This window comes from Cupressus sempervirens, chromosome 3 (assembly GCF_028749045.1).
Source record: "Cupressus sempervirens isolate cs-2001-9-10 chromosome 3, ASM2874904v1, whole genome shotgun sequence".
NCBI lineage: Eukaryota > Viridiplantae > Streptophyta > Pinopsida > Cupressales > Cupressaceae > Cupressus > Cupressus sempervirens.
In genome coordinates, this window is record NC_143120.1 from 721,409,579 (window position 1) to 721,420,022 (window position 10,444).

Genomic DNA, 10,444 nt, shown 5'->3' on the forward strand with positions numbered 1-10,444 from the left:
ATTTTTCCGTCTCTTTTTTTATAGAAATGTGTTTTTTGATGTAATAAATTTTGAGAGTTGAATATTAAACGATATTAATGATTTCAATTTCTATAGTTAATTTTGTTTCAAAATAATTACTCAATATGTTAAAGATAACAAGTTTCCACAATCAATGTGTGTATCATTTTTTATTATTTAATTATGTAATTTATTTATCAATTTTTTTCACCGTCAGCATTTTAAATCATACCCTTTAAAATTAAGAAAGCAAAATATCAAAATATTGTACAAGATAAAGTACAAGAAAGTAATATAAAAATGCATAAAGTTGTACTAATACAACAAGTACACTAGAAACTTTTTGTGAAGTAGGATCCCTAACCATATGATTCAGTTTATCAAGGTCAAGCAATTTTGAACTCATTTTTTATTGTGTTCTTTTAAATTGAGAACAACTAAAAATTATATTATATTATACAAGTTCATATTAGAAAATTTATGTAATAATATAATATTATATAATAAATATTAGAAATGTATTCTTTTAACATCCCCTCCGAATGCTACTAGCTATATACATGTTATATATTTATATAATATATATAGATAAATTCGAGATATATCGAGGCTTTAATTTGATTTAATAAACTTAAGAGGTCATTATTTAACATTAATGAAATCACTAATTATACCATATTTGTTTCTATTGACTTAAACATCAAACATTAAGGACTAATTCCTAGACTAAAAGTGTTAAATAATGAAAATTGAGAACTTTTTTAAAATATAATTTACTCATTGATATTTGAAGGCTATCTACTTTTTAAGTCATCCAATTTAAAACCATAGGTCAAAGTTTATGGACTATCATTCATAAAACATACTTTATATGAAGATGATGCAATCAACCAAGTGATCATTTGGCCATAAAGGTTAAGATCAAAAAGTTAAAAAACCTACAAGCTAGTCCAACTTATAAGTTCCATCTATATAACATGTAACAAGTTCCATCTATATAACATGTAACAGATATATAAGGATAAAAATATTTTTATTTTAAGGAAATTTGCAAAGAAAAAATATAATTTGATATCTCGTATTAGTAAAAAAGTCGGGGTACTTGTTTTATAGACATAAAATGTAAGTGCTAATCCTACATGCATTAAAAAATTTGAACCTAAGAACTATAAGAAGCAATAAGTTGTAATTACAATTGGAATTCTCGTTATTGTGCTTGTTGTAGGCAATGTACTATTGCATTCACCTCTATTCAATTAAGCAATAGTTGTGCACTCATGAACCAATCATTAATTAGTATTTTTCTTTATTTGATTAATACTATAGTTTTCATAATATCTATTAATTTGAAATTTTATATAATTGATTTATTTCAATTATGATTGGCTCAATCAATTTAGACCCCTTTTTTCGGATGAGTACTCCATATACATTATTTTCAACACAATTTTAGGATTGGTTAAATATTTTAATGTAGTTTTTCAATTAATATGTTATTAATAATGACTTTTCATTTTCATAAATATATTTAATACAAGAATTAGTTTTGTGTTGGTCTGATACCATTGGGAAGAAGCAAATATTCCTATGAACCTTCTATACTCATAAAATTTGTCACTTTCCTCCTATTTCTAATAGGTGAATATGACATAAATGTCATGGGTGAATATGCCAAATCTTTACGCTAACATTAAAAATTTAATAAAGAGTAGCGTAATTTCATATTTAACATATCTTATCTATTTTATTTTCTGTAATAAAAATTACGGGGACATATTAGTTAAAATGATAATTAGTCGTTAAACTAATATTTCTTGATCATATTAAATTAAGCTTAAATACTTATATAATTATAATATTCATTCTTTATTACATATATTGTATATATTTTAGGAGAGTGTTTTATTATTTTTACATTACTAATAATCATTCTAATGTTTATTAAATTTTACTAATTATTAACAATTAACATTGTTAAAATAATTAATTAACTTACTATTAAACATAAGTACAATTAAATGAATAAATTTATAAAGCTATTAATAGTGTTTATATGTTTTATGTTGTTTTAATTATTTTAAATCTTAGTCAATAGAATAAAAATATATATACAAATGAAAAATCAAATAAATGATTTATACTATAGCTATTTTAGTTATATTCTAATTATTTTTAAAACTAAATTAAATTATTATTAAATTTTAAATTGCAATGGCAAGTACATGCCACTATGTGGCACTTGTTTTTACAGTAGAAAGAACTGAAAAAGCTAGGTTATAAAGAAATCTAGATAATATGGGAAGTGTGGTTGGTTTACAAGATATTAGCCCATTTCAAAATGCAATGAGGTCAACCCTTGAAATTCGCAAGAAAATTTACACCATGTTACAAGTTGTTTTGGCCATTTTAGGGCACAAGTATCATTGGTTGCCTTCTACATTGACTGGGATTTCTTGTTCTCACCACCTATTGCATCAAATCCCTCTAATTTTTATGCCACATAATATTTAATACTCAAGAAAGTAGAGAAAATGATATCATTGTCTTAGACATATTAACTATAATCCCTAACACTTGTTTTTACTTAATGCCACAACAAAGATTCAACAAAGATTGTTTCATCTGATTAAAAAAGAGTTGTTTGTAAAAAATAACATAACCTATTAATCCCATACATTCTTCAGACCAGATTCTCAACGATATGTAAAATTGTCATGAGCTAACTATGTTGAGATTGTGCATGGCAAGTGTATGGACGTGATTCTAGTGGAAGTTAAAAAAATCAATGTAGATAACTCTGTCTCATATTTGACGCAAACATTTGTTTCTAGCTTTGACAACTCTACTGTCTTCCCACATGATTATACTGAACACAAGTCTAATGCAAAGGTTTTGATGACATTTATCCTACTCACAAGAAAAGTTAAAATCAAAAGACCCACTGTACAAATTAAAGGTACTAAAAATTGCATCCACACAAGAAACCATTTCAATCATCACTCATATTGTTGAAGGGGTCTTATTTTTTAACTTTTTCCTTAGATTTTATTTATTGGGTACGAACACATTGATTAATTTTTTGAGTTTTAATGATTTAAAAATTAAAAGATTATCTTCTGTTAAATCTGTTTGGATATATTTTTATTTTTTTAAATATGATCATGTAATAGATTTTATTTTAATATTACTTTAGTGCAATTTATTATTTGTATAAAATATAAATGTCAAATATATAAATATATGGAAAAAGTTACCTATGTTTTTGATATACTTGTATCATAAAAATGAAGATTAGAAATTATTATATTATAGTAATATAAGAAAAATCTTACATTATCTTTCAATTTTAATTTGATTGATAAAATGATTGTTGATCATCAATTTATTTAATATTCAACTTTTATTTAATCTATATTTCAATAAGATTTTAAAACGATCATTCCAACACAATATTAATTAAGATTTTTTTTTGTTTGTTATATATTTTATTTTATAATATAGTCATATAATACTTCATTCAGATTGTTCATTACGATAAAAAGTAATTTAAAATAAAATTATAAAAATATTATAAATACAAAATAAATTTTTAAATAAATTATTAGTATCTTATTCTCTCACTATACATACATGTTACAAGTATTTGTTTCTATTACTATAATATAGCCATACCAACATCATCATTCAACATTCGATACATAGATTGGATTATCTTATTGAAAGAAATAAGCACTATAAATGGATATTTATTCAGAATACCGTCCAAATTTCAAACTACAAATTCAAATTATAATCTTTATTATCAGTTAATATAGTATTTATTGAAGGAAGTCTCTGATCAATTCTAAATGTATTGAAAAAAGAAGAAAAGTTGAATATATCGAAGGACAACAAATATAGGGCAATGCGAGAACGTGAGCTGGAGCAGGGGAGAGGACAGCATATCGTCTCAAAACTCCCCGAATATGAAATCGCTAGTGTTGTCTTTTTTAATCTCACCTTCCACAGAGCTGTAGCTTTTCATGTCCGCTTCTTCATCTTCCACTGAGTGAAAAGTCATGAGAGGATGTTCAGCGGAGAGCGGCGGCACAAAAGGCGGCCTCGAAACAAACTGCAGCTGGTCCCATTTCAAACCCCGAAAGAAGGGGTGGCTTTTTATTTGCTTTCTGTTCAGCCGCCCTGTTTGGTCTTTTGCAAGGAGGCCCTGAATAAGATCGTCTAGAGAGGAGGAGGACGAGAAAGAGGGATCTTTGCTCATAATATTGACGAAAGTGTCCTTTCTACTACGCCCCCTGAAAGGCGTCGTCCCGTGACTCATTTCGTAAAGAAAGACGCCGAAAGACCACCAGTCGACGGGGTAGGAGTGCAATTTTCCCCACAGAACCTCCGGTGCCACGTATTCCTCTGTGCCCACAAACGAACGAGATCGCCATTCTCTATACTCGCCTTGCTCGGATATGAGGCGCAGCGACAGATCGAAATCGGTGAGCATTATGTGCCCGCTATCTTGCACCAGAATGTTCTCCGGCTTCAGATCTCTGTACACTATTCCTTTCTCGTGCAGATACTCCAGCGCTGCAATCACCTCCGCCGCGTAGAATCTGCTCATGGATGAAAACCCGTCATCTTAAAAGTTGGACTTTTCAATTACCTACATCAGTCTAACGCCTTCAAGCAAAACAAATTAGTTTGAACAAATACAACAACAAAGTTTATTCTTTAAAAATATCGAGGAGGAGTTTATTCACAAGGATCCTCGAAATCAACTAGAAAAAGATAACAAATATAATTAGATTGATTTTGAAATTTCCGGTAAAGGCGCTGTTTAGATCACTTCCGCATATAAATCGGACATTCACCAAAGGCAAAGTTATAAGGAATTATAAATCATGCTCACCTTATGGTGGTCTCTGAGAAAGTTTTACTTGGTTGCCTGTGCCTGAGGACGTTAATATCTCCTCCAGAGCAGTACTCCATGGCCAGAAACGTATGACTCTCTGACTCAAAGTGGGTAAGCAGAGACGGCAGAAAGGGATGATCCAGAGACGACAAAATATCCTTCTCGGTAGATGCCAGTTTGCAGGCATTTCTCTGTTGAAGAAGGCCCTTGTTCATCACCTTCACAGCAAAAGCTCTGTTACTGTGGCGATGAACAGCCAGGAAAACCGTGCTCATATGACCTTGGCCCAGGCGCTTCAGCAGCCTCAGATCTTCGTAGGTGGAACCATCAACAAATTGAGATTCACAGTGGAACAACTCGACCTCCATTTTTGCATTCTCTTCTCTTCTCGTCCCCCTTACAAACTGCTCTGGCTGCAGTAGGTGAATTTGTACAGAATTGAAGGGCAATCTTGGTGGTGTGTCCAATTAATTGTACGAAAACCCATTGCCCACATGGCAGGCAAATTCACCAGCCAATGTCAAAAATAGCTGGGGGCGGCGGAGACTTGAAAATCTAGTCCTTTTCAGTACGCCTAATTCCTTACCCAAACCAAGGGTTTTATAATATCTCATACACCTTAATTTAGAGAAATCAAAATGAATTCATTTACGACTTCTCTTTTTTCATTGCAATCTAACAATAATTTTCTAATAGATATGAAAATTTAAATTTGGGAAGAAGATCGCACATAGTTTATATAATATCATATTAGATTAATTTATAATGGATAATGATTCAAAATCAATATAATTAGTTCATGCCAATAGATGAATTTTAGTTATTGCATTGTCAACTGTATAATCAATGATGCCACATATTGTCGTAGAACATCAACCTAAAGAATAATAAATTTATTACGATTTTTAAAATTAAATAAGGATAAGAGAGCAGAAAAAGATCTACAAGCTCTAAATTTTAACAGATACTCTATCTCCATCACACGGATCTATTTCAAATGCAGGTAAATGAAAGCAGCTGGGCAGTCACCGTTGATTGATTAAAGTTTCACATGCAATAGCACTTGGCAAGAAGACCTACTTTAAGGCTAAAAGGAAGATTGTTTCTTTTTCTCTAACTGTGTTCATCCTTCTCAATAAAAGATCAAACTATAACTATTATCTTTTTGTCGCAAAACTGATCAATGCCACAAAAGCCGTTTTCCCTTGAAGGATTCTCATCCAGAGGTCTGAGATTGTAAAAGTAGGACCCGCATGAAGAAATTTGTCCGTGAATTCTGACAATGAGATAAAAGAAAGTCAAGCTTGGTAGGGAAGGTGTATTAAATTTTGTGGTTCATTCTTTTGTTGGCTGCTCTGTTTTTTAAATTGTCATTTTATGCGAGTTGATGATGGTAGACTCTAAATATCTTCCCATCCGTTCTCCCGCATCTAATCTTTCTGAGATATTTATATTTATGTGCTGGTTTCATTATTTGTATGGATGTAGTGTTTTATTTTATATATGAAAATTGATGGATAAATGAAGTTATTTTGTTTAATATATTATTAGTATACAAGTATATATATCTTATGTGCATAGCACAGTTGGAAAAGTTGATGTTTACATACAATACAATCTAGAAGCTATCGTGATCAATTAAATATTTTAGAATTATTTTTTGTATGTTAGTAAGTTTTGAATGAGTCATTAATTTCAATAATAGATTTAAAATTTGAGGATTACTTTATATCACCTCTGATTTTTTTAAAACAAAATTGATTTACAACAGTTAAAATGAATGAAAGGACCTATAATTATTTATAATCAACTATAATCTCTAGTCATGTAAATCCCCCAAAATTTGAATAAAAAGTGGTCCAATCAAATGGGACACTACAAAGCTTTTCCTGTATCAACTCCAACGGGTCACATTAGCATATTGAAGTATAGTCGGAATAGAAAAATAAGAGAAGGAAGAGGCTATCACAGTCAACATGACATGGTAAAACATGTATGGCGAGATTTCAAGTTTGGTTTGTATCTTGACAAGAACAACAAAGCGTAGAAAGGCCAAATGAATTGAGATGAAATATAGAGTAGATAGACTGCACCACTAGTCTAGACCCTACATTGTAGGTGTCACAAGTTTCTCGTGAAATACTCAACAACCTAAATTCAAATTTTGATTTCACCAATTTGAGCAGGATAATTGTTTAGGGTTTTGACATCCAGAGATAAAAAGGGAGATCTCACTCATTCAAGAAGTATGAAAAACTACAAAGGAAAATAGAGAGTTGCTGAACGTCATATAGTGGAAGATTGTGAGGAAGAGGAGTAGGGAGAGAATGCTACACCATGCTAGTTAGCATGAAGAACATATGTAGTGAAAAACTAAAGTTGTTAAGTAGAAGATTGACAACAAAAGCATACATCTAACTAGAAGCAAAAGAGAGCATTGTAGACAAGGGTAAACAGGGACAAGAGAAGCCGAGTGATACAGAAGGCTATGACCAAGTACAACCAAGAGGCAGGGGGAGATCACGACATCTCAAAAAGGTATACATTGGAGATCTATCAAGAAAGAAAGTGTTATTTACTCTAGATCACATTTGATTATTTTCTAATAACTCTAATCATCTTGTAAGCTCTTAACAGAGCATGGTCCAGTAGTAAGCATATGTTAAATCCTTTAACAATGTGCCTCTCAGAAAGAGTTCTATCATTTAACTAGGTAGCTTTCCAAGCTGATTGTAATCCTAATAGTTTATTAACATTCGTAACATGATGTGCTCTCAGAAGGAACAAGTTGTAGCTCTTAACTGGGAAACCTTTTATCTGCAGTAAAAGGCTAGTGGGTATATTATCTCCACCATGGTTTTCATTCTCTCATTGAGGGTTTCCATGTACAAAATTTGTGTGTCCATTGAAGAATTATTTCATGTGTAAGATTATTTATTTCTAACTTACTGCATTCATATTCATGTTAGCTATCAAGTGGTTGTTAGTTAATATATTTTGAGCAGTTGGAAAATTAATTAGTTTTAGAGTCGGTATTGATTCACCCCCTCCCTCTCAGTAATGGTTAGGACCAACAATGGGTATCAGGCACTGGAAAACGTTTAAAGAGTACTAAGGGAAGCCATGGAAGAAAATAAAGAAGAAGAAGGGAACACAAAACAAAAGGACAAGTAGATTCAAAGGCTAACAGAGGAATTGCAGAGCACTAATGAAAGAAATGAGAAGCTAAGAAAGTTCACTAATATCTCAAAGAAGACAGATGAGCAACTCAAAGCTCAGAGAAGGACCAAGGACATAATTTGTCTTGGCTATGAAGGTGACAACAAGATTGAAAGAAGTGAGACATTTGAAGGCAAGAACTAGATGAAGAAAGGACAAGGGAAAATGTTGTCTAAAGGTAAGAAACCTAATAAACCAATACATCATTGTTGTGGTAAAGTAGGTTACACCTCAAATGTATGTTGGCACAAAAAGGTTGCATCTTATGAACAATATACCTTCTATGGGTTCTATAACACATGCCATCGATATGGTCATTACTCGTCTCAAGAATGCAGATCTCATACTCGTGAGAAAAGGTTTGATGGGTATTATTACTAGTGTAAAAAGTAGAAACAAAAAGGTGAGCTGTGCAGACCATGACAATGGACAAATCAACAATCTCAAAGAACTTCAAATCCCAACTGGAAGAGAAAATTCACCATGCTTGCATGCTCAACCTGTGAGAAAAAAGGACATACAACTGAGCACTGCTAAGTGAGAATTGGTCAAATGAACTACTCAATATTGTGGAGAGAAATATGCATGACCCGATACTACTCTAGCAAGATATGTTATCCCTCTAAAGATTGCAAATCAAGAAAAGATGCCAGAATGCACAACTTGGACAACAAAGGGAAGACCAAGATAGTAAACAAGGAGGAAGTCAAAAAGGTATTCACCAAGATATGGGCAAGGAAAGCATGTGAGAGAAAAGAGGTCAAGTCAAAGGAAGTAGGAAGCTCACCTATTGCTGATGAGACTTCTAACCTAAAAAAAAAGATAATCGAAGCTTAGAAGGGGTTCCTTGACAAAGCGCATACTGTACATCAGTCCCCTATTCAAAATTGGTAGAAGACTACACGAAAAAAAAACATAAGAAACCTATATTGAGGAAAGATAATGTTTAGATTATGACTATTGCCGCATGGATCACCCATAGGTAAGAGTTGTGTTTACCGTTTCTCATTAATGTAAATGTAACGATGGCTCTGAGCTCATCAGAAGACATAAATAACTTAAATAGTGATTTGATTAATCACTTTGCAAACTCTGAGTCTTGAGCTAAGCACAATTTTGAGAAAAGACCAGTTGAGCAATTACTCACCATTTATGCCTCCCATAAAACCTCCAAACCTATAAGTGCACAAGGTCATATTTAGCAAAATTAATTGATTAAAAGACCCCTCAATCAAGAAGCAAGTGTAAATTCAATTAGATTTATTCTTATAGTAATTTGATTACTATACTTATGATATCATGTTTTGTAAGGGTGGGTATGCCTACCCAAGACCTCAATAGGGAGTTTGATGTACAAGGGTGGTATGCAACCTTTGGTCAATTAATTGGACTATGTAGTTGAGGGTATGCCCTCTTAACATTTGTATTAGAGGTTCTCCTTATCCTCCTTGCACCGTACACAAGACTCCAGTCCCAAGCTACACCAGAGATTTTCTTATCTATACTTTTTCCCCTAATGCCAACACTTTGTACAAGGTAAAATAATTGTAATTATTTTCAAATTAATAAAATTAATAAATATGACTATTGCTTTTTATCAATTAAAAAAATATAATGAACTCATTTTAATAAATTATTTATAAATTTAGTGTTTCGATTAAATACTTAAGAAAATATATATTATTGTTATGTTATATTATTAGTTTCACTATTCATATGTAAGTATACATATGATACAAATATAAAATTAAAAGAATTAAGAAATTAAATTTATGAAACCTATTTATAAAAATATATTAATAGGTTTATATATATAAACCTATTAATTCTATTAATATCCTTAAATTTGTATTTATTAAGTAACAAATGATCTCTCTATATCAATTTTTGATAGGCTCAATATAATAGTATACTACTTACATTTGTGATACAATTACTAAACATGTCTACAATACATATTAATTTATTACAAAATACTAGGCAATTTTGAATAACATAGAGGAAACTCACTTAACGTAACTTACTCTCACCTTTTTCATATGGGTTTATTGATTTTAAGTAAGTTTATAGGAAAGCGTTGTCTAGTGAAAACTGATATCACGTCATAATAACTAATTAATGCCCCCAACAAAGTCCACAGTAATTGTGTTGTGGGCATCATGACATCTTATCCTTGGGAGCTCTTTAATTCCAATATATATTGGTCCCACTTAACAGGTCCATCCGTGAATTCTGACCGGAGTCAAGGGAAGCCAGTTGATACATTGATAGATACAAGTTATTAATTTTATTACGGCTTACAAGGACATTCCTATTTAGTCACAA

The 10,444-nt window shown here is 31.3% G+C and overlaps 1 protein-coding gene across 1 annotated transcript; it reads right to left on the reverse strand.

The window, feature by feature from the left end:
• Positions 1 to 3,718: 3,718 nt before the first annotated feature.
• LOC149568797 (serine/threonine-protein kinase AGC1-5-like) lies at positions 3,719 to 5,378 on the reverse strand. Its single transcript, XM_089817624.1, has 2 exons — positions 4,898 to 5,378; positions 3,719 to 4,601 (listed from the first exon to the last, which is right to left on the reverse strand). Exons 1-2 carry the CDS (start codon positions 5,266 to 5,268, stop codon positions 3,950 to 3,952), a joined length of 1,023 nt encoding a protein of 340 aa, XP_089673750.1. The 5' UTR covers positions 5,269 to 5,378; the 3' UTR covers positions 3,719 to 3,949.
• Between the last annotated feature and the right edge of the window lie 5,066 nt (positions 5,379 to 10,444).

Coding starts and splice junctions, on each gene's coding strand:
- LOC149568797 (XM_089817624.1), bottom strand. CDS start 5,268: ATGGAGGTCGAGTTGTTCCACTGTGAATCTCAATTTGTTGATGGTTCC. Junction 4,602..4,897: donor TTCTCAGAGACCACCATAAG/GTGAGCATGATT, acceptor ATCCATGAGCAG/ATTCTACGCGGCGGAGGTGA.